The sequence below is a fragment of the Camarhynchus parvulus genome, chromosome 9 (assembly GCF_901933205.1).
Source record: "Camarhynchus parvulus chromosome 9, STF_HiC, whole genome shotgun sequence".
In the NCBI taxonomy this organism is placed as follows: domain Eukaryota; kingdom Metazoa; phylum Chordata; class Aves; order Passeriformes; family Thraupidae; genus Camarhynchus; species Camarhynchus parvulus.
Window position 1 is genome coordinate 19,445,314 of NC_044579.1, and position 26,373 is coordinate 19,471,686.

The 26,373-nt window shown below is 45.4% G+C and overlaps 1 protein-coding gene across 1 annotated transcript; it reads right to left on the minus strand.

The window, feature by feature from the left end:
• Positions 1-583: 583 nt before the first annotated feature.
• EHHADH (enoyl-CoA hydratase and 3-hydroxyacyl CoA dehydrogenase) lies at positions 584-26,157 on the minus strand. The gene is made up of 7 exons (XM_030954420.1): positions 26,053-26,157; positions 19,606-19,709; positions 18,697-18,869; positions 17,002-17,113; positions 16,676-16,780; positions 10,321-10,662; positions 584-2,929 (listed from the first exon to the last, which is right to left on the minus strand). Exons 1-7 carry the CDS (start codon positions 26,121-26,123, stop codon positions 1,659-1,661), a joined length of 2,178 nt encoding a protein of 725 aa, XP_030810280.1. The 5' UTR covers positions 26,124-26,157; the 3' UTR covers positions 584-1,658.
• Positions 26,158-26,373: the final 216 nt, after the last annotated feature.

Below are 26,373 nucleotides of genomic sequence, written 5' to 3' on the forward strand. Positions count from 1 at the left end.
AGCTGCCAGCACAGCCAGGGCTGTTGTGTAATGTGTCACACAGAGCCTGCTCGTGTGGAAGTAGTGCTCCACCTCTGAGCCAAGCTGGATTGCTCTCAGCTGTGGCACATGAGTGATTAGGGGCAAACTGCCCCAACTTGCTGGGCCTAAAGTGACTCCTTCTCCAGACCTGGAGAAAAGTCCTCCCTGGAACCAGGCCATTTGGGTTGGCTTGTAACTCCTGATGGGTTTCCTGCTCTCAATTTTGCTCCGTCACCCAGTGATGGACAGGAGTAGACAAAGGGCAAAATAAAATGTATTTGGACAAAAGAGGCATGCACCCTTTTCAAACACCAACTCCTCCAGAAACAAGAAAATTATCTAATTCCATCCTGTAAAGAAGGGATGGGAAAAAACAAAAACCAAGCACATTGGCATTTTTTACCACTCTCTCACGTGACACTATATAATCTGTCATTAGATAATCAAAGCAGTTTTATTAAATTAAAATCAAAAGTTAAACATTCAGCATGCCTGAGATGGGAATACAGATCAACCTATTCCCCACACCAGGCTGGAAGATACATTCACTAGATGTGTAAAATGGGAGACTTTGTCCCAAAGCATCAAGCCTGGAGCTAGTTTGGCTCCCTCTCACTCTGCTCTGCCCTTTGCTAGAGATCTACCACCTCCCTGCCTGCCTGCAAGCAGTGTCCCTGCCTGCACAGCTCTTGTGCCATGCCCTTCCCAGAGCATCCTCTGATCATGGGAAAACCTGGTCAGTGCCGGGCCGTGTTTCAAGCTGGTCAATTAGAGCCTGTTGGGCCCCAAGACCTGGCTGCTGTAGTCAAGCAAGATGCAGGGAGTGATGGCAACACATTTGAAGGGATGCCAGAAGATGTTTCTGCTTGGACAAAGCCAGGTGGGGATAATGGCAACAGAGGATGGAGTCTGGATGCAGAAAGCCAGTCATGAGCCAACGCCACAGGGCAGGTTAGGCAGGCTGATGTATTTGTGGCTTTCCTGGCATTTATTTGAGTGTCCACTGCAGCAGGGAGAAGAGACAGTACCAGGGGACACCAAGGGACTGCCCCTTGTTCTCTGCCCAGACCTGCTCTCTACACTACATTTGACTTTACCTCTGAAAGCTGCTGCACCCTTGTGCCATCTGTCCCCCAGCAGCAGGAAGGGAGCAGGTTCCAGTTGGCTGGCTGCAGAAGAGCCGGGGAATTGAGGGGAGGTGGCTGCACAGGCAAGAACTGAAACAAACTGGGAAATAGGTTGAAGACAGGATTTGGTAGATCCAGCAGGTTTTGATTGGACTGTGATCCTAATTTTCTTGGCTCCAACATGATTTGCATTGTGGGCTGTAAATGCTGCTCCCTGCCTTCCCCAAAGACAGACAGGAAGAGGGGTACAGCTGTGATGACCTGCAGGCAGTGCAAAATGAGATGCTTTTACACAGCAGAGGGTGAGGCTGTGGCTGAGAGATAAGGCTGGATGAAGGCAGTGGTGACCTGCAGCAGGTGGGGGACTGAGATCAATTATTAGCCAAAATTATTCCCTGCAAAGGTCTCGGAAGGCCCGTGGCTTTATGGGCCCGTAGCACTTTGGGTTTTATTGGAGGAGGCAGTGCAATTGAAGCACTGGTTTCAGGAGATCAGCCTCCATCAGGGGAATCACAGCTTGGAGCTCTGCTGGCTGAGGTAGGACATCCACTCCTTGAGGGGGGGGTTCCCCACAGCCACCAGCTTTTTCAGAAAGGCACTGGGCCGTAGCCCGGGCACATCAGGGTGGGCCTCAGAGTATTTCTGCAGTTTGGCCAGCACGCGGGGGAGCCCCACGGTGGAGGCGTAGAACATAGGGCCGCCCCTGTGCTTCGGCCACCCATAGCCATTGATGTAAATGACATCCAGGTGCTCTGGGCCTGATGCTATTCCCTCAGCCAGGATGGCAAACCCCTCGTTGATGAGGGAAAACAGACACCGCTCCAGGATTTCCTCCTGGTCTATGAAGCGGGTCTGGATGCCGTGGGTGTCTCTGTACTGGGACAGGAAGTTGTGGAGCCATGGGTCTGGTGTGGCTGTCCTGCCCCCAGCCTTCTCGTACAGGTACCAGCCCCTGGCGGTTTTCTGGCCGAAGCGGCCCTGCTCACACAGCAGGTCTGGCAGGGGGCTGTAGCGCTGGCCATGCCGCTGCCGGGCCGGCGTGCCCGCGGGGAGGGATGGCCCAGTCAGGCCCTGGTCCTTCCGAGACCTCCAGCCCACGTCCAGCCCAGCCAGGTCAGACATGCGGAAGGGGCCTATCTTAAACCCAAAATCTTCAAGAACCTGATCTACTGCTTCTGGTCTGCTTCCTTCCTCTAAAAGGAAAACTGCTTGTTGGACGTACGGAAACATCATGCGGTTCCCAACAAACCCAAAACAATTCCCTACAACCACTCCCACTTTTTTCAGGGCTTTGGCCAGCTGCATAGCAGTGGCGATGGCGGTGGGGGACGTGTGGCGGCCGTAGATGATTTCCAGCAGCCTCATGACGTGGGCAGGGGAGAAGAAGTGGGTGCCAATGACCTGCTGTGGGCGGTTTGTGGCAGAAGCTATTTCATCGATGTTCAGAGCTGATGTGTTTGTACACAGCAAAGCTCCTGGCTTGCAGATCTTTGACAGCTTGTGGAATATTTCCTTCTTCAGTGCCATGTTCTCAAACACAGCCTCGATGACTAGGTCTACATCACGCAACAGATCAAAGTCCACAGTGAACTGGAGATGTGCAGGGTTATGAAAATCCAGGATCTGAGCACCACCCTCCATTTTCATAGCTTCACGTTGCAAAAGGAGCATGACAGCTTTTCTTCCCTTGTTGAGATTCTCCAGATCCTGCTCCAGGGCTACCAAAGGTATGTTGGCCTTAACCAGAGAAGTCACAATGCCTTGGCCCATTGTTCCCAGCCCTAGGGATAAAAGCAAGATACAATCAAATATTATGAATAGCAAATTAATCTCCTGAAAGTAGCATTTCCTTGTATCTCCAGGATAAAAAGTGGAAGCCTCTTGAAAACAAGTAGTGCATACATAGAAAACAGATATTGAAGACTGGAAAAAAGGAAGGTGAATCTACTCTTTCAGTGAGCCTAAATGTTTGAAAAGAGGTAGCACAAAGGCAAGTTGGTACCCTCACAAGCTTACAAAATGCCAGTGGGATTCACCTAGTGTGCACAGACCATGTGATTCATGTCTTATCTCTGCAAAGTTTTACACCTATGGAAACCAGGATCATTGAGGTGTGAGAACCTGGGGATCAAAGAAAGAATCTCTGAGTTACATCTGCAACCCTCTTATGACCTTCTGCAGGCAGGTTCAAAGCAAGATTTCACCCTGAGGGTGTCAGTGCCTCACTGTTCCTGTGAGATGGTCTGTTATGGGCATTGAGCAGATACACCCCCCCCAGAGATTTTGACACTGGCAAAGTTCAAAGAGTTGAATCCTCCCTCGTTCTTCCAAGCTTCCTCTTTGTCTCCCTCCTTTTCTCCCTCTGTGCTTCATTGCGTGATCTTTGAAGCAAAAAAAATTCAGCTGCTATTTCTGTAAAGACTTGGAGGCTGATCTGCTCTAAACTTTGTCTCTAAGGCCTCCTGTGCCTGGTCAAACAGGATGGAACCAATGCAGTGTTCTTAATCTAGATTTCAATGTCTTCTCTCTCCTTTTAAATCACGCTGACACATCAGTACCCTTTTGCCTGCTATTCACTTTCTGTCAGGTATCTCTGCCCACCAGGAACTCTTCAAGCCCTCCAACACAGGCCATTCCTAACTTCTGGAGATTCTCAAAGTCAGTCTTCCTTGTCCAACCACACAGTTAAAGCTCTTGTCCACAATTCCTGTACCTGAGAATCCATTCACACTGTAATTTTTTTCTCCAAGGTCCGTAAATGTGCTACGCCCAGCTCATACCCACAGGAATACCAGTGTAGAGATCACTGGCTTGATCCCTTGCACCAGGCTCTGTCCTCTGTGACATTAAATGAAGCTGCACTTTCCTGTGACACACGACCCACACCACTGATCCTGCTCTCCCATGGTGGAGGCTTTTCCAACTAAATTAATACAAATTAGTGAGGGAAGGTCAGCACAATTTTACCAGCTTTGACAGTGTGAAGCCTCTGAATGGGAGGATTATTAATATCCTAAATATAGCAGCAACCAGACAAAGTATAGGTTTGTTATAATTCTGTAAAAATGATTTTTTTAATCTCAGGTTTACAAATGAAAGTCAGCTAAACAAATAAACAGAAACAAGGGGATTAAAAATTTTGTCTAAATCAGCTTTGTAAAAAAGAGCTGGAACGATGTCATCATTTAAACAAGTTCCAGCAACCAAGGTCAGACAAGGTAGGATGTTTTTCCTGCGTGCTACACACTCTTGGTTTAGTTCTGCCCACCTTCAGCTTGTGTGCACACAAGACATTTCAAACATTCCCTGCTTAGCCACCAGAAGATGGTTTTTACTGGCATCACTAGCTGGCAGCCTGCTTACAAACCATCATTACACTCCCTAGCAAATGCTGAAGTTCCTTTCAAGGAAATTAGATTTGCTATTTCATAATCAAGTTCTACTGCAAACTAATTTGAAAATAAATCTAGATTACCATGAATCAACTCTTAGTAATTCAGTGTCTTTTGTTTGCTGGCTGAAAAAACCTGAACGTGAGTAGCTCCTCCCACTGTGCTCACTCTCCAGAGCCTTTGATGCAGGAGCAGGTACAATTAGGGACAGGTTTTCCCTGGCTTTGGTGAGCCACACAAAGTGTTTTCTTCCTGCAGAGCAGGAGGGTAGCTCATCCCCCAAACCCAGCCCCATCTGTCAGGCTCTCTTTAGCCATCAAGCTGAAGTGTTTGCAGTCCCATGTCTCCCTCTTGAAGTCTCTTCCTTCCCACTGTGGAGGCCTGAGGTTTCTTTCTAGAATTTCCATGTTCTCCACACATCCTGGGTCTTAGGCACTCCTGATCCTCCCAGCTTCAGACTTGTGACTGAAATCTTAGTGGTTCTCTTGCCATCTGAACTTTTCCTTATTTTCCACACTGCTTTTTCCTAAATCAAAACCTCTTTTGTGAGCAGATGTTCCCCAAGCTTTTTTCCCAGGGAAGCTCTGCAGTGGTGGCAGGTGATTCCCCTGGTTGCTTCCATCATGAGTACTCCATGTAGGTTTTAGCCATCCCAAGAGAGACAGGCACACATGCTTGTAGTACTACACTTTCTAGGCCACAGGAACAGGCTTATAGATAAGATATGAGCTTGCCAAACTTGTTTCTGACCTAGAAAAGCTGTCTCTCAACTTCCTAGAGAACTCTGCAATGGCCTGTATGAAATGATGTTTAATGAAGCTGGCAGAGAGAGTAATGAAAGCCCCAAGGGGTTTGTTACATTAGAGCTTGCACAGCATGATTCCCCTGGAAATATTTCCTAAAATTGGGCTATAAAACTAAGGAGAGCTTTGGCTATCCAGCAGCAAAAGAGGCATTTCTGAGGACTCCTCTTTTGCAATTCAGAAAGCCAAGTGATCTTGGGGAAGAATATGTTAGAGCAGAAAAAAATGGCAGGGGATCATTAGGCCTTACACGTATAGAAGGCTGTGGAAAGAGGAAGGGAGATGTGTCGTGCTCAGCTCAGATCACACAGACTGAAACATGGTGAGGAACTGCTCCAGAATTTCTGCTGTATGTTGCATTTTCTTACTCAATAGTGTTCTCCCTTCCCCCAAACCAGGAAAAACCCTACATTCTCCTCTTCTATGCAGGGGACTAGTTTAATATCCAAGGCACATCTTTCCAAAAAAGACTGAAATCTGCTTTAGGAGGAAGAACAGTTCCCAGCCATCCTGCTCCTGGTCTTTTATTGTGAAATGAAGTTTTGACATATAATTAAAACTACACTTGTATATATGTAATTTCAGGCCAAATATGGGTATAACAAATCCATTTGCTGGGCAAGCTGAGTGAATAATGATGGTTAATTATTGATCTGTCATGTGAGGCACTTATAATATAAAAAATCATACAAAATTAACTAAAGGACTTTAAAATACAAATTTCAAAACAAAAGCCCTTGAAATATGTACAAGGCAGATCATGTACAGTCCCACAATACAGAAATACCTATCTGTAGAAAACACTCTGAATTACAATGAATATTTGGACATTGAAATGCCTGGCAATTGAAATAATTCTTTATAGATTGCTAAAAATATGCAAGGACTGTTCCAGTTTTCCTGATAAAAACAACAATAAGCAATTGGCAGTAATGGGCTGCTGTAGACTGGGGCTGTTGCTTTCTCTGTTTCAGGGTATCAGTTTCAAGCAGAAATAATGTGATACCCCAGGCAAGCAGGGAGCTGTGGGGAGATGCAGCTGCAAGGGACAGAGAGAAAAGAACCTTCTTTCTGGTGGTGAGGAACCAGAGAAAATGAAAAGAGGTGGGAGCCAAGATTTCAGAACAACAAAAGCAAAGGAAAGTCAACATGAACAAGTCCACATGAAAAAGTCAACACAGTCTCCTCAGTTGCTTCTCACCATGCAGCAATAAGAGATGGAAGCAGCAGCATAATGCAACATGGTTTTAGTGTGTGAAACAGCACAGCACTGTCTGTGGGAAAGTGGGGTCTGAATGATTTCTGAGGAGCCTGAATTGAAGCAGTATCTTTCTCTGACTGACCTCCTCTCTGCAGTGAAAATAGAGAGACCCAGGGTCACCTAGGGTAGACTCAATGCTTGCATGGATGAGCAGCACTATTTTAAAGGTGTCAGTCCGTCAAAAATCATCCCTAGGATTTTGATTTCTGGTGCTGCAGGGATGTACTTCAGATCAAAAACATGAAGTTACAAAACACTTTAGAACATTGTACTGGCTGGAGAATTACTTTTTGTTTCAGTAACCTGAAAGAAAAAATACAATTGTGTTGGCATGTTCTCTGCCTGTATCTAACGCTCTTACAATTTCACTTATATCAAAAGGCAAAATAGGAGGGAAACATTCCAGAGGAAGGAAAAAAAGCACAAGATGCAGAAAGAAGGGCTGGAAAGCAGTGACACTTTGGTCTGGGATTCAGGGTTAAAAGGAGCTGATCAAGAACCTCCAAGATAAGTTGTGTCACATGAAATGAAGTATGACATGAACAAGAGTGTAAGCAAAGCAAGCTCTATTGGTGGGATACTGGGGCTGTGTAATGAGATCAGTGATTTAGCAAGGGCTGGAGCCTGGGTGAGTTTCAAGGCCCTGAGTGCACTGATGGGATTTGATGTCCCTGACCAGCCACACCTGGAACTTCCACCCACCTGTACTGCCCATTGCCTCTGAGCCCCATTTAAGCTCAGACCTGGGCTCATGCTCCCTTCTTAAGCTTTCTTGGAGGAGCTCTGGTGGCTTACTGTGGCTGTGCTCACTGTTGATCCAAACCGCAGCCTACCAGACTGACATCCCACCTTTACCTTGGACCTGCATCATCCTGGGAACTTTGCTTGATCACCTGTGCTTCCAGTAGCTCCTGGCACCATCTCTGGTCCTGCCCTGCCTGCCTTGCCCAGGTACTGTACATTTTGATGCAACAGTAGGTTGTGCTGCCATCCAGAGGGAAAAATGGGTGGGCAGGATCTTCAGGACTGGGGAAGTGTAAAGTCCTGTATGTGGGGAGGAATGGTGCATAGTGGGGCTGGCTGCTGGAAAGCAGCTCCCCTGAAAAGGCTCTGGGAGTGCTGGTGGACACCAGGTTGGCTCTGAGCAGCAATATGGCCTTGTGGCAGAGCAGATCAATGGTATGTGGAGCTATGTCAGGAGGGGTCTTGCTGGAAGCTTGAGGCAGGTGATCCTGCCCCTCTGTGTGGCACTGGTAAGAACATAGCTGGAGTGCTGGGCTCCCCAGTACAAGAATGACATGGAGTGATTGGAGTTCAGTGCAGGGCAAATAAGATAATTAAGGGACTGGAGTATGTCTCATGAGGAATGGCTGAGGGAGCTGTGACTTCAGCACAGAGAAGGCTTGGGGGATCTCACCCATGTGTATATAAACACCTGAGAGAAAGGTACCTGGTAAAGGAGATGGAGCCAGGCTCAAATGGCCCCTGGTGATAAAACCAGAGGTCATGGGCACAAGCTGAACGTGGGAGTTCCAGCTGAACAAAAGGAAACAATTATTTTTAGTGTGGGCTGACTGAGCACTGGCACAGGTTGCTCAGAGAAGTCATGGAGTCTTCATCCTTGGAGATGTTCAAGAGCTGTCTGGACATGGTCCTGAGCAAGTGGCTCTAGGTGACCCCATGTGAGGAGCTGTTGGACAAGATGACATTCAGAGGTGCCCTCCTGCCTCAAGGATTCTGTGGTTCTGCCCCCTGTTCTTGTCACTGGCTCCCCATCCCTGGGGTGCAGCTGCTCCCTGCCAGTAGATAATTAACTGGATGTGTTAATGTGGCTAATACCAAGGTTGCCTGTTACCCTGGGCATGCTCAGCAGGAGCAAGGAAGAAACATCTTGGTACCTGGCTATGGTGTAATTACTCCTGGAATGCTGTTCCCATTTTGGCTATGCACATTTTATGAAGTGTTAAAAAATTAGTGGAAGTTCAGTGTAAATCAAATGGCCAGAGTGTGACAGATAGTGCTTTGCAGCAGAAGTATCAAAGCACTTAGTTTATTTGTTCTGCAGAAGGAGGAGTTAACTTGATTGTCTGTAATCAGCTATGAAAACACTGAAACCTGGAGGTGAAGTTGGGGAAATTTCAGACCATAATTCAGAAATCTGTCCAGAGATGGGTGGCAAATACTTTATCCAATGGAAGAGACATGCAGCCCAGCCAATTCTGCTTGGAAATAAAGTACAGATGATGTTTCTACTAGAAACTTTTAAATAGATGTTGCATTTGTCCTCAGAATTCCCTCTAGCTCAGTTACAGCCCCAAAATAGGCAGCTCAGCTCTAACAGCCCTTCTGGCTAAACTGTCACTGTGATTAGGTCTTTGCAAGTGTGTTGTTCTGGCATGGTTTAGCAGCACAAAGCAGACAATGTCCCTCCTGGTCACCTGGTCATTCCCCCAAACTCCAACACGGGCCCTCCTGTCAAAGCACACACTGCAGGACTGACCTGTGTGGGACTGACAAAAGTGTGTGTCCAAACTTCTGTGCTCTTCAAGTCATAGAACAAATCTGCTAACAATTAATGCCTCTTTACCTGAAAGTTTTAACAGCCACAGATCCTTCTCACAGGGTTTGTGATGTTAAAAAACCCATTTCTATTAAAAATGTGGCATGGCAGCTAATGAAGAGAACTTCCAAAAAATTCTCTATGGCCTAAAATGAGTTGTCAGACAGCTCAAGAGCCCCGAGAAGTGCCCAGAAAAAAAGCAGTGTTGATCTGGTGAGATTTCCTTGAAACAGAATGGATGTTTTCCAAGTGCTCCATTACTTGTCTAACCATTTTTGAGTGCTACTATCAACAGCTAGGGCTGAAAGATTTTTTTTTTAAATCTCAGCAGTGCATTGAAGGTTTTATTTAAATTGCTCTTATAAAAAATTAATGAAGGCATTATCTTGCTGGGATACAAAATGGCAGGAGTGGATCCCAGTGAGATGAAATCTTCTTAAAATACAGCTGTCAAAACATTATTGTATTAATGTATCCTGAGTGACTCTGTGCACATGCACTTGCAGTACAGAAGTAGACCAGGAGGAGGAGAATTTCCTACAGGCCTGCCTCTAGCAGGAAGCAAAACCAGGTCTTGGTGTTTAAAAGGGAGCAGACTGCTTATGGTCCACACATGAAGCTGTAGGGGGATAGAATATAAGAAAATAAAGATAGTGTAGAAAGTAATCTTACCCCTAAGGAGTTGCAGCTGGGCCAACTATCAAAGATTAGGAACAGGCCTGACTTTAACAGGCCACAGCTGTAACCAATGAGAAGAAGATGCTATAAAAGAGTGGCGTGGCTGGGTGAGAAGGGAACTGGAGTCAGTTGGTTGTTTTGTGAAGAAGAAAGAGCCAGTGCTCTGAGGAGTTGCCCGTGAGAAACACCAAGAAGGTGTGAAACTTTTGTGATAAGGAGACAACAGTATGGAACCCTTGCGATAAGATACAACACGAAGCTGCCTCTGAAGTGAGAAGAAGCTATTCTTCCAAAGGAAGAGGAGACTCAGGTGCTAATCTAGTGGCATGTGAGTTGCCATCTGAATTTGGAGCTTCTCAACGCAGTGACAACTTCACCGATGGGTGTGGAGTGTGTGATGGGTGTGAGTGACAGCTGGGGGCTCCCATGGAGCTGCTGGCCGAGCTGGGTGCCCATCCCGGCAGTTCGCTGTCCTTACCTATGACGGCGGCCCTGCGCACGGGCTGCGGGGCCGCGCTGCTCCAGGAGGCCCCGCTGGGGGTTGCCCAGCGGCGCACGGCTCTCTCGGCGAAGAAGGCGTACTGCAACGCCTGGGCCTGCCCCGAGCTCAGCAGCACCTGGAACAGCTCCCGCTCCCGCCGCACCCCCTCGGCGAATGGGCTCTGGGTGGCGGCTCGCACGGCCTGGAAGCACAGCTCCGGAGCCAGGCACCCCCGCGCCTGCCGCTTCACCTTCACAAGAGCTTCGTCCAGAAACGCTTCCATGTTGGGCACTTTGGGAACTGGCTTAAGGCTGAGCCTGCGGGGCCCCAGGGGCTGACCTGGGGGAAAGAAATGGAGTTACAGAACAAAGCATCCACATCTCTTCAGATGTAGTATTTCTAGATTTCCAGACCCTTTTCCAAAGGCTGGGATGGCAGTCTGCCTCCTCTTCTTCAATCCCTGCATTAGGGCTTACCTGGCACAGTGAGCTGGGTTTAGAACTAAAGCTTCTGACATTTCTCCTTATTTCTGCTTGCTCTGACAATTACAATTTTTCAAGTCCCTTCTCAGACTTCAAAAAAAGTAAGGTTTTATTTTCAAATAAGTAATTCTCTCCTTCCTTTTCTCAGCTTCAGAGTGGCCTCACTTTCCAGTTCTCTCCCTCTACAGTCCTAGCTGCCACTTTCATATGGATCTTTCTTTAGGCTTCAGTAATGAAGCTTTCCTCCAGTATTGTTTAGTATTCAGGACCCAGTTGACACTATCCAGAGGCATTCCAGCCAGAGGCCTGACCTAGACATTGATAAGAGTGGAAAACACACCCTGACTTCTTCCCTGACTGAAGGAGGCCCTCAAGTCACTTTGGGACTAACCAAAAGGAGATCTCAGCATGAGTTTGGCAGTAAATGGGAGAGTTCATGTTTGTGTCAGCAAGTGATGAATCAAGCAGCCACACAAATATGTGAAGTTTATTACAGACAGAGGTTGCTATGGTGATACCTAGAAAGGATTTTAATTGGGAGAACATAGTTATGGTTCAGATGCCAAAATTCTCTGTCTTTTTAAGTACAGAGCTGACCATACTCAGGTGTTCCTCTGCTCTAAAGGTAGCTTGCTCAGTAAAGACCAGGGAGGAACAACTTCAGCAGTTTGGGAGGTATCCCCTTGATACTGCAGCACTGTCACAAAGACCCTGCTGTCATCACAGCCATAGGCAGATCGTTAACTGCAGCATGGCACTGCATGGATTGCTAGTGCTGTTCCCAGAAGCAGCCAGGACTGCCACCAAAGTGAGGTGGTGGCCTGAGAACCTTATGCTGAAGCTCTTTGGGGACAGTGTCTCATTGCTCTGGCCTCTTAGATGAGCTCTGCCATGGGGACACACTTCCTTCCAAGGCAGCATATTGCATCTGACTCCCCTTGCTCTTCCCATTGTCTGAGCTAGGGAAGTGCCAATGCACCAGCAGAATACTCAGGAAATCCTACAGGGGATACTGAAGAGCAGGAATAATGGCAGCACTGCCGGTATGGCTGCATGACATACATGTCCTGACTCTAGCTCTTCCTCAAAGACTGAGCAATGCTTAGGAGAAACTGAATACAAGTTTCCAGGATGAGTTAATACACTGATTTCTTGTAATAAAGGTCTTCAGAGCTCAGGTTTTTAGCCTCTTAGTGAGCACAAAAAGATGAACACTCACTGTGTAAGTAGCTTCCCTTGTAATCAGAGTTCATAAAAATGTTTTCACATTGACAGTGGATATAATTTGTATCAGCCAGTATTGCAGGATTTAGTCAGGATAATGTTCCTTTATTTTGGAATCATTTTCCCCCTAAGTTTTTAACCCAGAAATGCTCTTTATCTGCAGTTCTTTATTTAGGACTTAAATAGTGGGTTATATTCCATCACAAGAGGAAAGCTCAGGCTTGTCCCAGAAAGCTGATCTGATGGCTGGAAGATTGGGCAGATCAAGGAACTTCATATGACATCCAGTGAAAAGGGCTGGTAAAAAAGGAATACCACTGGAAGCCTTTAAGCTTGGTCTTCAGACAGCAAATAATACTGTAAGCACAAATAGTGATGGGGGACAGGAGACAGTTCTCAGACTAAAAAAACCAAAAAACCTTCAGGGTCCTGTAGTAAAACTCTTATTTTAGCTGCAAACTGAATAGGTTTTCTACAGCACCTCTGTGCAGTATCTTAGCTTCTGCAATGCTAATAAAAATAAATAACATGTTTATGATGAGGGAAGAATTATCAGAATCCAAGTCTGGGAAGAGATCAGTGTGGGACACCTGCAGCTTGATTTCTAAAAGCAAAGTAGCAGGAAGATGATGAACAGTGCCAGACATCAGTGCTGCAGGAAAGCATCATCCACACACAGGAGCTAACACAGACTCCTGCTTTGTTTTCCAGGTTTGTAGTCCAGCAGGCACAAAGGGCAGATCAAATCTATAAAATTTCTATCAGCTAATGCACCACATATGCAGGCAGTATCAAATATTATGTTATTTAAAGAAAGAAATATCATCCTTGAGTTGTAAACCCTTGGGACACTATGAGATGGCACATGCAAGAGACAGGGCCAGCCTAATGTTCTTCCTCTTGCAGGGAACTGCTTGTGAATTTTTGAGGGATAAAGCTGAGCCCTGCCCCTGCCCCTCAGGCTGCCAGAGACAATTCCAGGCCATGTCAGACCTTTCACAAACTCTGTTTGGTGTCCAAGGGACACTTGGCTAGGCTCTGTCTAAGGAAGGTGTCAGCCAGAACCTTGAGCCCTGGGGAGAGATTAAAATGTCTTGATATCGTGCATCTTGGCAGAGATGGCTCATGGAAAGGCCTTGCAGCTCTAAAGGAAAGCTTTTCCTCCAGCCTCCATTTGAAGGATGCTATTACCCACCAGCAGCATCTGCTCCACCCCTAGCTTTGATAAGCCTCAGAAGGAACAACTGCTTCCTCTGCAGCAATTCCCAGCAGCTTACAGGCAGAAACTCATCATCTTTCCCCACAGAATAATACCTGGGGGACTTGAGCTACTCCAAATTGCTCTGATTTTCCTTGCCTCTTTGGTGCAAGGCATTGGTACTGCTCTGCTCTGAGGTCAATCAGCAGATGGGGTCAGAAAAACAAGAGGTGTATGTGGAGAGTTTCAAAGTCTGCTGTGTGGAGGCCAGGAGCCAATTTCTCCTCCAGCTGAGGAAGACCAGAGCAGGCCAACAAGAAGTGGGCAGGATGAGATACAAGCTACTGCATGTCACCAGCAGTTCCAGCCATTTGTCAATTTTGTGATGCCATCAGCTGGGAAAAGCCTGAAATGCAGCTTTGGATTACTGCAGTGATTGTCAAGCACATCTAATGAAAGGACATTCTCCTTGTCCCCAAGGATTTAGCTCTTTTCTATTCCCTTTAAAAATGCCTTCAGAAGTGAAGATATTTTCTTTAGCCTGGAGAAGCCAGTTTGCCTGAGAGGTCAGGGAATTATTCTTGCTTCCTATCTGCAATACATAAATACTGGTTTTGAATGAAAAATCTGACTTGGAATCAGTAATTGCCTCTGTGTATTCCTACACCCACTTACTGTTTCAGAGCATCTTTTGAAGGTGTTCTTCATTAGGAACAACCCATAAAAATGTATGGATAAGAATGCTCTCCCAATGTGCCATAAAGTAGCTCTGTCAGCTGTGTATCACAACAGTAATCAAGGACCCCTGATACAGTAAGGCAGTCATTTGAGACTGATCTCTTGCCATGAGATACTGCAGCTCTGGTGCTGAAAAAGCTTTAGAAGAAAATGATTTCTGAATTGATTCTTTGAGAGTTATCTTGCAGTACAGCCTTCCCAGGAATAGAAATTCCAGTGGTGACAAAACCAGTTATTTAGCCAGACTGCTCTGTAAGAAGTCAGCAGTTGGAGCTTCATGTTTTAAAAAAATCTCATCAGAAACAAAATGCTGCCTGCCACACAAAGCCAGTGGAATTTTGTGATGGCATTTTTTTTGGTACATTCTCTTTGCTTTTATTAAGTTTATCTGAGAAGCATTCACTGAAAACAGAACTCTGTGTGAACAAACTCCAGACCAGCTATACAAGACTGTCATCTCTTCTGCAGCCCTGTTAGTGCTTGGAGAAAAATGGAGAAAAATGAAAGTGCTGCCTTGCCTTTGTAGGACAGGAAATTTATTAACTTTAGGCAAAGGCCAAAGCAAGGAATGACTCAAAAGAAACATACAAGCCCTGGGTACACCAATCTTTGAAATTATTAGATAACCTGAGGGTAAATGGTGCATCAAAAGTTGTCATGGTCTTCTGCGGGGTTTAATGAGAAATTTTTCAAGCAGGAAAGAAATAGATTAGCTGGCTCACCAGTGTTTTCACTGTTAAAACATGTACTTTAAATGCCAGTAAAGCTCTTGGAAAGAGTCTGAAAGCATTTTTAAAGTTCTGTGGGAGTTGATATATAGTGTGATGTGAAACACCATCAATGACATTACTCATTTTTGCTGGGATAACTCACACCAGCAATAAACAGAGTGAAAATCTAATAATGAGTAAGACTGGGACAGGCTGCCTGCTGGACCTTCAGCCAGGATCCTTATATGCTTATACAGCTCAAAAAAAAAAAAACCCAAACCAAACCCACATTGGTAGCTACAATCTCCAAAGAAGATGAAGCTTGACAATCTCCAAAGAAGATGAAGCTAAAGAACAGGATTTTGCCAGTATTGGTAGTGGACATAAGCCCCAGAGAACAAGTTACCCTGAGAAATAGTGTGGTCAATGCTTCCTTCCTGAGGGTCTCCTGTAAGGCCAAGCTGGCTTTCACAGCTGTCAGCTACTGCATAATGTCGGTCATGGAAGAAACAAGCATGCAAATATCTAAACTTCACCTGATTGCACATAGCATTTGTTGAAATCCAGAATGTTTTCTGGTTTGCCAGTTCCAGCAATGTATCCATTACTCATTTCATGACACACTGCTGCTGCTGTCATCGGTACTGGCATAGATCTTGTGCAAAGCATCATTCAGAGCCCAGAGGATACATCACAGGGAGCACTGTTTGTTGGGTTAATTTGCCTAGAAGAGTGGTAATATTTCACTGCTCTCCCAACAGATAGAGAAACAGAATTCTCATTCAAAACAGACAAACTCAGTGAACCAAAGTACCTTTGTTTTTCTTAGAAGCAGCAGTGAAGTACATCACCCATCTCTTGCTAAAGAATTATATTTAGTCTGATGACATAAAGGAAAGAGAAAAGAGGACTGCTTATGTCATTGATTCTGCACTAGAAAATGAAGCCCTAACATACTGTGGGGTGAATACAGCGAGAAGAATGGGCATCTGTTACAGAAAACCCAGCCAAAGGATACCTTGGTGCCTGTCTGGTACATCTCAAGGTGTGGGAAAGTATACAAGACACTGATATTTAAGAACAGTCAATTCTTTGAATTACCTTAAACTATGGTGCACTGTCATCTAGGACAAAGCTTAGGCTGCCTCAGCTTCTAGCACAGAGAAGGGGCCTTGTGTGTAGTGAAGAGAACTGGAGGAGCAAAACCAACATCCCAGCTTGGACAGCATTGCCTGTACAGGCCATGTGACCAAAGCAGGAAGGGTTTTTTGCTTTCCTGCATTCAACTCATTGTGACAGAGCCCCAGATGAAATCCAGTGGTCAGGTTCCAAAGGTACAAGGTCAGCAGTGGAAAAATGCCCTGTTTTCTCTAAAGGCAATGCTCTTCATGCTGCAGGAGGAATGTTCCTCTTTGTAAGTTAACTCCAGCAAATTTGATTCTGTTATTTCTAAGATGGGGGAAAAAATCTCTCCCCATCCCTCCCATTTGCACAGGCCATTTTTTTACATGGCACCCAAAGGATTAGGGACAGAGTCACTTACAGACCATGGATCATTAAATTGAGCACAGGATGTGCCAGCCCCTCCACTACAGGGAGAAACTTATTTTTGCTCAGCCATTATGGATGGTGCAACCAGAATGCGTGCAATGCCAGCTGGGATCCAGAACTATAGATGGATAGAGCACTTACCCCCCAAAACCTGGGGGGTGCAGCATCCCAGAGGAGCATCTGAGTTTGGATATACAATTAAAAAGCAGGAGGACTTGATATATATCTGTTCTCTGAACCTCAGTTGAATTTCTGCAGCTTTCCAGCATCTGATTTTTTTCACTTCAGACAACAGGAAACAAATTCTGCAATTAATTCTCTCTTATATGGATGCCAAAACTCAAGAATGGAGCATATAAATTAGAACAAACTGGTGGGTTTTTTCTGACTCCTTTCAGCCCTGAAACATCACCAATTATTTCCTGGTACTGCTACAATTTGTTCCTCACCAATCACTTTGTTTGCCAAACGGATTGCTGCCTCAATGGTGTTTTCTTCCACAATTTCATCAACCAAGCCCAGCTTCAGTGCTTCAGTTGCTGGAATGTGTTTTCCTGCCATAAAAAGAGAAATAAGGTAACTGCAGTGGAGCCTGATGGGCAATTTTGTTCTTTTCCATCTGATCAAATGACTTGTACAGCTGGTAATTAGCCCCTCATGGGTGGAAGCAAGTAGAATTACAACCCAAGAAGCTACACAGGTAAAAGATTCCTGGTTTTTAGACCAAGCTGGTATGACTCAATGCCATGTTGTTTTGTACAGACACAGCACTTACCTGTAGTGATCATATCCAGAGCAGCTGGTACTCCAATCAGTCTGGGGAGTCGCTGAGTGCCTTCAGCACCTGGAAGTAACCCTATGGTGACCTCTGGCAAACCCATCCGAGCCTAAAATGCAGTAAAATTAAACAAAAAATCTGATCAGAAAGAGTGGTAATTGCAAACTGAGCAAAATAGAGGAAAAACAAGCAGATGTGAGTCATATTGCTCCCCTAGGAAGCCTCAGAATTTCTACATAGAAACCTCATCCTTGCTTTTTGCTACATAAAATATTTAAGAAAAAACCCACTTGACCATTTGAAGGATTCCTGTACAAATGCACAAGGAAAACATGACCTTTCAGAGGATTTGTGTGCTCAGTACAGCACTGGGGGACAGCTGTAGGGCCAACAGAACTCCCTAGACTGACACATCTGTCAATTATGTTTCAAGTAGTTACCAACTGGTGGAGGGCATGCTGGCTTAACTTTCATCTCCCTACTCTAATTCTTGCAAGTTTAGCAAGGAGTTGAAAGGAAACTTAAAACCATCTTGTTTCATGACCTCCCATGGGTAGGGAAACTTCCACTACACCAGATTGCTCAGAGCTCCATCTAACCTGGCTTTGAACACCACTGAACTCTTCCCTAATCTTCCTTCAAATGTCTCTTGGTGCATTTGATATCTGATAAAGTCATGGCAGATAAGCCAGGGGCAGCAGGAAGTGTATGAAGGTCTTCTCTTAAAATTATCTAGATTTTGTTGCCTTTAAAAAATAGTTTGCATATTTTCTACTGAGCTTTTAAGAGATTTTGAGTTACTTTAAGACCACTACTTATAGTTCTGGTAGTCATGACATTTCATGGTGTGGTTTAGTGGGCATGGTGGTAATTGGTCAAAGGATGGACTTAGTGATTTGGAAGTCTTTTCCAACCTTAATGATTCTGTGATTCCATGGCCCTCACCTTAGGTGGCACAGAGGATGATGTGGAGTATCTCTTTATGCTGTTACAGCAACCCACACTGCCACAGAGAAAGTGACTCACTGCAGAAGTGAGGGGATGGCCCTGTCAGTGAGGAGTTTGTACAAGGAGACAGGCACTGCTCAGTGTGGTTCAGCATTCCTGAACATTGAAGGAGGGGATTGAAGGAAAAAACCCAGATCATTCTTGAGGACTCTTCAAGCTGTCTCTTGTTCCAAGTGCTCCTTGGGGACCCAGAGCTCATGAGGAATGTAACCCTAAATGCTCCATGCTAGCCGAGTTTCAACTGCCTATAGAAAGTAGGCCATGAGCAGAAAGAAGTGCAAAATTCACAAGGCTGGGGAAAAAAAATAAATAAGAGAAAGTCACGCTGCATGAGTCAGTAAGATACAGCTGTCTGCATCAGAATATAGATAATGAGACCTAGGGCAAATCAACATTTGGTTACTGGAGTTCTAAACAGCCATCTTATCCTACTAGTTACTTTATATTTAGAAATGACTTGAAATTGGTTAGTTAGCAAGGCTTAGGAAAGAGGTGGTGGTGTAGGTGAAGAATGTCTGAGCACACAGACTTGTATCCTATAGCTGTAAAGCCACTCTCCTGTGGGCAGAGGGTCCCAGGAAAAGCACCCTGCCCCTCTGCTCGTGCCATCTGTACCTGGCTCCCGCTGCCTCCAGCAGCCCCTGTGGCCCCCAAAAGAACATTTCCCTGCGCAGGCTGTGTTACCTTCACGTGTGCAATGCGGTAGTGACAGCCCAGCGCCACCTCCAGGCCTCCTCCCAAAGCGACGCCCTCGATGGCCGCCACCACCGGCTTCTCGCTGCTTTCGATGAGAGACACGATGGGGCCCAGGGCACCTCCAAGTCTCTTCGGAGAGGAGAATCCTCGGATGTCAGCTCCTGGAGGAACGCCAAAAGATTAGCAGGGATTAGTGGGCGAGGCGGTGACTGGAAGAATCCTTCCCTCTGTGCCAGCTGCTCACAGATGCCCAAGCCCTTGCAGAGCATGCTGCTGGCAGGAGAGGGGTTAACAGGAATCACCCCCTTTTGGGACCACCTTCAAGGAACACTGGATCTTTGATCCTGTTCACAGAGCTCAGAGGAAGGCCGAGTACAAAGATACAGAGTAACTGTAAGGATCATGCAGTCGCTGCAGAAATTTGCAAACATTCTTGGTGTGATATTGAGCCTGGAATAGTTTAGTGCAAGTTACTATGAACAAGCAATATAGAACTCCTCAGAAATTCCCTAGCTTTTCAGGTTTCTTTAACTGGAGATCTGTTATTCACCATTGCCCCACTCTAGGTACATTCCATACACTAGACCAGTAAATGGTCCACAGATTTTACATAAACCAAGCTATGGAGAGTGAGGAAACACCAGGATGTTATGAAGTTGAGCAGCTGTCCCTCATTTCAAAATGAACAGACCAGTTTACTTCTGGCCTTTTTCAAGGTCCAGCTTGTCACGTGCCCCATGTCAATTTTGGTACAGCAAAATAGACAAAGCACTCTCTCTTGTGGCCATTTCCAGCCAAATCAGGACTTCTATCAGCAGTGTGATGAGGCAGAGAATCTTCAGATATGATGGGTGGAGAGTGTTTCATCTTTTGCTCAGCCTGTGTTTGATGTCTTACCTGCACTGAATTTCCCATTTTCACCACAAATCATAACAGCTTTCACTGAGGGATCTGCATCTGCTTTCTTCAGCCCATCCTCTAAAGTCTGGAGAACTGCCAGACTGAAATAAAATAAAGATTCAGTGAGGAGCCATCAAACACATCCCTTTCCAAGAGGTCTGTGTTGAGAACACTGAGCAGCCCAGTGAAAATGAGCACCATGTCCAACAGGCAGTCCTCATGCCTGGCTGCTGCCACTGCCTCTCCAGGTGAATCCTGTCCTTATTCTCCCTCTCACTCCAAGGACAAGCACCCAAACCCACCAGGCTGACTGCTGACCTGTCAGTCAATGCCTGGAGAACTCATCTTCAGGCTATGACACTGCTGTTTCCACAACAAGCAGCACAGGGAAATGTTCTTTTGAAGATGTCTTTATGAATTAAACATTTGGATTTTCAAGAAAACAGTTTAGCATAATTTAGAAGTAATTAATGCTAAACCACTGACAATCTAAGAACTTTTTGAAAGGAGCTCTATGGATAAAAAAGTTATTTTTCAAACACCTGACACAGGCTCTGCTGATGTTAATAATGCTTTCATCTTGTGAAGATCTGCACATAGGTCTGGACTTAAACTGGAATGGGATCCTGTCAAAGGGAATTTGGGCATGAAACACTACACAGAACATGTCTTGACTCATCTGAACAGGTAGCTCTGCAGGCACCAGCAGTAAATGTGGCCAGCAAAGAATTGATGAAGAATTTCAAAATGGATCTGTAGAAGCCTAAATAGTGTTTTTTCAAATCAGGTATTTAAAAAGTCTGACCCAACTGAATGTCCACTTTGCATTTGCCTCTTTAATTTATGTGTTTGTATGGATGGACTTGGAGAACTTAGTCTGTTTTAGAAGGTGGTAACAATAGCAATAGCAGGTAAAAATAGAAGCATTAGCGCTTTAGTAATAGAAATATTAATGTATATATAATTTCGATACTAAAATGTACTGCTATACACACATACTGATATCATTTGTGAGAGACTATTCTGTGTAGAGATGCCTCTGATACAGAAAATCTGAGCCACAAGCAGCTGAAGCCTGGAGGAATATCCAAGAAATATCATCCACACTTGTCCAATCCTTTATAAAACCAGCTTTCCTTTCTAGACCTTCTCCAAACCGTGGGCCCAGCTCCACATGTGAGCTTGGTGCTGAGGAAAAGGGAGCAGAGCTCTGCTGATGCCCAGTGGAGAGGAGCAGTGTTAATTACACACAGCTAATCAAAAGGCCTGAGGCATAGTCAGCTTGTGCACGTTGCTCTATGTGTTAGAGGGCATTTCATCTAAAAAGGAAGCATGTGGTGAAGTAGATGAAAACCACATCATTGTACTCTTGTGTGCAGACATTTTTACAGAGCAATGCTTGCAGAATTCATGTGGGAATCCATAGTCTGCAAAGGCAAACCTGAAGGCCCAAGGAGCTCCCTGTAAGCCAGCTGTGTGAAGGAATCCCAGCCAAGCTCTGCATATTCCTCCTTCAAAATCAAAAAAATTAAAGACAAACAACTGGCAAAGTCTAACAATCATGGCTCTTGGCTGAGGAGGGCTGTCTAGGAGCCTATACATCTACTGCCTGTATAAGGCTGTGCTACACAGAAAGGTCAGTGGGAACTCTGAGAGCTGACAGCCAGAGACTGGGAGAAGGGTAATTTTTGGAGAGAGAACAGCCAGTTATGTACCAATTTCCCAATCCAGACATCAAAGACAACTCTGAAGTCTGATGTTAGTAATGGTTCTGAAGGCTGAAACTTAAAATGAGAATAATTTGGCCAAGCCAAAGTAAAACTATGAGGTGAGTCAGTAAAGGTCTCTCCACTGCATGTAGGTCCACACAGCAGAATATGAAAACCTTTCCAAATTTTATACACTAAATGTGTTTTAATACGTTAAAAAATCGTGTTTTATCTCCCTCCCCTTGGCATATCTGTGGTTGCTGCTATTTGAGAAGCACCCACAGGCTGCCCCCAATGCTTGCTGCTCTTTGAGTTCTGTCTGTGCATCAGTGAAGAGCCAGGCCACAGCAATACCAAAATCACCCAGGGGCTGGGAGATTGCAGGGAAAGCCATTAGGAAATGTCATTACACTCTACAAACCATGGGGCAAAGAGGGAGAAAAAATGTGTTCCATGATCCAAACAAATGTGAAGTTACTAATTTTCAACTATTGTATAGAAAATGGCACAACTCCATCAGGAGCAGACAAGAAGCAATCAGTATTTCTGTGTCTGTTCCAGGCAGATGCAAAATGCCCAGCAAAAGGGTTGTCTGCAGCAAATGGGAAGGTTCAGGGTTCTGTGGAGGAAATCAGTTCCAAGCCCCCAGCACTTACAATAACATGCTACCACCAAAATAAAAACCATTCATCAAGGCTGCCACAAAATCACAATTTGATCCTTGTTTCACCTTAATTAACCCAACAGAACTGTTCATGAAAGTGAATAATTTAAATTGGTACTTGCAAAAATATCTCTTCTATTTCCATATAACTTCTTCCCAATTGGAATTTTTGTGGAATAAAAAGGAAGAAAAATCAGAATTTTTGCAGTTTCTGTTTTTCTAAGATGGAGTGATAAGTTTGCCTTGGATATGTCACCGTCCAACAGACAGACTGCACTGCTTTGTCACTCACATGTTCTAACTGGCAGTAAAAGATGTAATTTTCAATTAAAGCATCATAGTAAAATATACGACAGTAGAATTATAAAAGTACTCAGGAGAATCCCAGCTTCAAACTGCTAGAGCATTAAAGAAACAAAAAGTCACAGTAATTTTCATAAGTATTTCATTACTGTGACACTGTCATTCATTTAGCAGTAACAATGCAAAAATTCCCTCCATGCTTTCCAAGGCTGCATCCCATGCCATGCAATCATTTCTACCATGGGTACAATTTTGACTGCAGGAAAAGTGGTTCTGCCAAGGTGATTCAGTGTCTCAGGAACTCAAAACAGGTGCTGTTAAAGAGTAGGTGCACACTAGAGCAAGAGAATATTCTTGGAGATTACCACACCAGGTTATTTTTAATTTATGGAACTCATTGCAGTGACTGTGAGGTGCTGGATTTGTAACAGAGTTTTACTATTTACCTTAATTATTTCACTTTTAGCTGGAGTTTGTGAATGTGAATATCTTTCATTAAAAAAAAAAGTAATATAAGGGAATCCTGAACATTTACTTAGTCACATTTAAAGCAGTGAGACTCAAATCCAACAGTGGAAAATGTTGTTTATGGGAAACATGCAGGTCTGGTCCTTTCCCTTTGTATCTTTCTCAGCTTCTAATATACTTTAAAAACCTGCAAATCCCAAACCTGCAATCCCAAATCAAACGATCCAGGCTCTCCCACTGTCACAAGCTCCTTTTCCTTTGGGTAGCTTCCTGCAGTGTTTTTCTTTGAACTAACTCCTGGGTATTACATAATCCCCTACTTGAAATTGAGGACTTGTGTGCTGGATTACCTGCTCTGCTCTCCCTTGCTTCAGTGTCAGATCCAGCTGGGTAGTAGCTACTGTCACACACTGTTGTGTGACAAGTTGCTAATACAGCTTAAACAGTTCTGTTCAAGTTTTATGTTCTTTCTGAACATAAATTAAGGCCAGAGCCAGAATGGCATCTTTTAGGTGGAATTTTAGAATAGTTGTTTTAGGGAGCAGATGCTAATTAATCCCAGAATTTTCTGTCTGTGTCTCATCCTGATGAGGTGCTGATCCATGGGTAATCACATTCTCCCCTCATTGCTATCTGTCTGAAGCTGCAGCTTCTCTCATCTCCTTTACTTTTTCTGATTTTTAAGGTGATCTGGGTCAGAAGGACAATCCTGGCAGCCAGGGAGAGCCTTTCCCAAACAAACCTTTTATGCTGTCACACTTCATAGAATCCCACACATAAGCTGCCCTACTGCATGGCCTTCCCTATCCTCCCTGGAGCTTTTCTGTCCTTGTCAGCTCAAATGTTGAAAAACTCCTTAAAGTCCTTCTAATTCCCAGTGCCAGCAGCCTGCCTCTGCTGAGGAGGGGTAGTCAGTCCTTCCTTTTGCAAGTCTTGTCTTTCTGTTCCCCCAAACTCCCAGTTCTTTGCATATCTAAATCCCTTCTCTCAATGTCATAGTCTTGTAGATGCAGATCTCTGAACACTAAACTTCTGCAAACCAGGAAAAAAAACCCCAAACAAATCAAATTTGGCAGATGCCACCTCTGCTGGTGGAGTGATTAGCTTAAAGGGGAGTCCTGTGTGGGAATGGAATTTGCTGCCAGACTCTCGAGTCAGCACACATTTCTCAGGCAAGCAGTGCCCCAAGGTACCAGCAGAGGATGATGCCAGACAGGAGGAAGCAAATTCCTGCCCACCAGTGGCTTCTGAAGTGCTAATGGCCGGTGTGATAGCCCAGGAAGGGAGAAATGGATAATGGGGAGAGGTAGGAGAGGCTGGAGCGCAGCCACAAAACCTCACCAGCCTTAAAAAGCATTTGTGCCTGCTGTGAAATGAAATTTTCAGGATTGCTCCTGTCTGTAACTTTCACTGCCTCCTATGACCTGTGCAGTCAAACATTTCCAGCACCACTAACAAACCTGCTCCCTGTGGTCCAGTACAGAAATGTGCAGGAGCAGGAGGAGCACCCAGGGATCAGAGTGTGCTCCACCTTTCCTAGCTGCAGTCACATCTCAGCTAACACCTACCTGACAGCAAGGGTGTGAGAATTATGGACCTCTTTTAAAACAGGTGTTACCCTGGCATGCCACCAAAGACCACAGACATGTCTCAAGTTGTACCTTAATGGATCTGAAGTCTGCCAGGATCTTCCTTCTTCCCTGTGGGGCCGAGGGACAGGACCACAACCACATAATCTGTCACCCTTGGTGTATCAGAACTGCACCTTGCTGTGAGGCACTGCAGGGCCAGGAGCAAAGGGCAGTAAAGGCAGAGATCTGTCCTGAAGAAGCTGTTGCACGGTTGCTGTTCAAAGGCAGAGGTGACTTTGGGTTTTCTCCAGGACTTCTCAAAAGAAGGGAGTTAAGGTTCCTTAAGCATGTCTGTTACTGCTGATGGTTGAACTCAATGATTTTAAAGGTCTTTTCAACCTCAGAGATTCTATGATTCTTTAGGTCTGTACTTTGTATTTTTCATGGTAAGGATTGAAAGTTTATTGTGAGCACAGCCTGGAAGTTTTCTTAGACTGGTCTTTGGCCCAGGAGGACCAAAGGATGTCTTACTCCATACAGTTCTGGGAGTCTTACATGTCTGGTTCATCTAAACTCATCAAGTCACTCCAAGTTTCTCATAGCAATTACCTGAGCACGTGAAAATGTTCTTACTGCACTTCTAAACAAGTTGCAACAGAAGAGTGAGAAGTGCCAGCTACAATGTAGCTTTTCTACAGAAGAAGATCAGGTTTTATGTCCTTTTCATGCTCTTCCTTGTCTCTATGAGCTTCTTTTTGTCAAACTTTCTCATTTGTAAATCAAGCACAACTGCATGGGGTTATTTTTGGCTTGTAAATACAGCCTGAATAGACACTGTGGCCACTGTTACTGAACAACTACAGCTGCTTAGAAAGGGTTTATGTGCTACTTGGAAATAAAGGAACTAAACCCCACAACTAATGTAAAGCTAAAAGCACGTAAGTCCTTTTCAAGACGCATGAAAAACTAAAATTTCAGAGGCTCCTACAGATTGGTGCTTGACTTTGTTTTCCACTGGCTCATGTTTGAGATTGGACAGGGCCCTTTTTGACCAAGATCAGTATTTAGAGGTCAATTCCTTAATCGTTTTTAAAGGCCAAATGAACAGTTTTCTCATAGCCCTGGCTGAGTTTAATCCTGCTGCCAGCTCTGCTTGCTGAACCACGCCTGATATCCACAGAGCCCTTTGCCCTCCTCCCTGTGCACACTTGGATAGTGCAGGGATTCACGGGGCAAGCACTGAGCAGTGTGGGGCAGGCAGTCAGACCAGGAAATCTGAGCATTAACTTGTACCAAGCAGCGCTGAAAGCACTCCAGGCTGAGCTAACGCTGCTGTGCTATGTCCTGATGTTTAAAGACTGGAAGGTGATGAGAAATAGGCAAAGTTTTTAAACACCCTCCAAGGGAGATGGCAGAAAGTACGGTTTGCTGAGCCTGGCCCCTCTCCTGTGAAACTCCCCAACGAGAAATTATAAGAGAGAGCAGAAGTTATGGCAAAGTTCAGCATGTTTGCAAAGTGAGATCCAAGCTACCTCTGAAGGAGCTGCCAGGGCCTCTGCGAGCACTGAGAGGTGTAGAAATCCCGGCTGAGGCTCTCAGGGGCCGCCCCCTCCGGGACTGGAGGGAGCCTCCCTCGGGCTCGGAGAGAGGGAACTCGGTGAAAGGGAAGAACTCGGAGAATCCCCCACCCGCTCACAAGGGGGCCCCAGCCCCGCGCTCCCGGCGGTACCTGAGCGCGTTCACCGGTGGGTTGCGGAGCCGGATGACGGCCACGGCCGAGCCCCTCGCGTACTGCGCCATGCCGAGCGCTCCGCCGTGTCCCCGTGTCCCCGGGCCAGCCCCCACCACGCCCCGCCCTCAGCGCCCGGTCACCGCGGGGCTGGCACCGGCCCCGGCCTGCAGAGAGCCGCCTCTGCTGCGGCGGCAAAACGCGGAATATGGACATTTTTCTTAAAAAAGAGTGTTCATTAATCTTTGATCTTCATAACTTTCAAGCCTAATCAACAAGAAAGGAGATTTAGTCTGTGGAACAGCAGCTCACAAGCTCTAA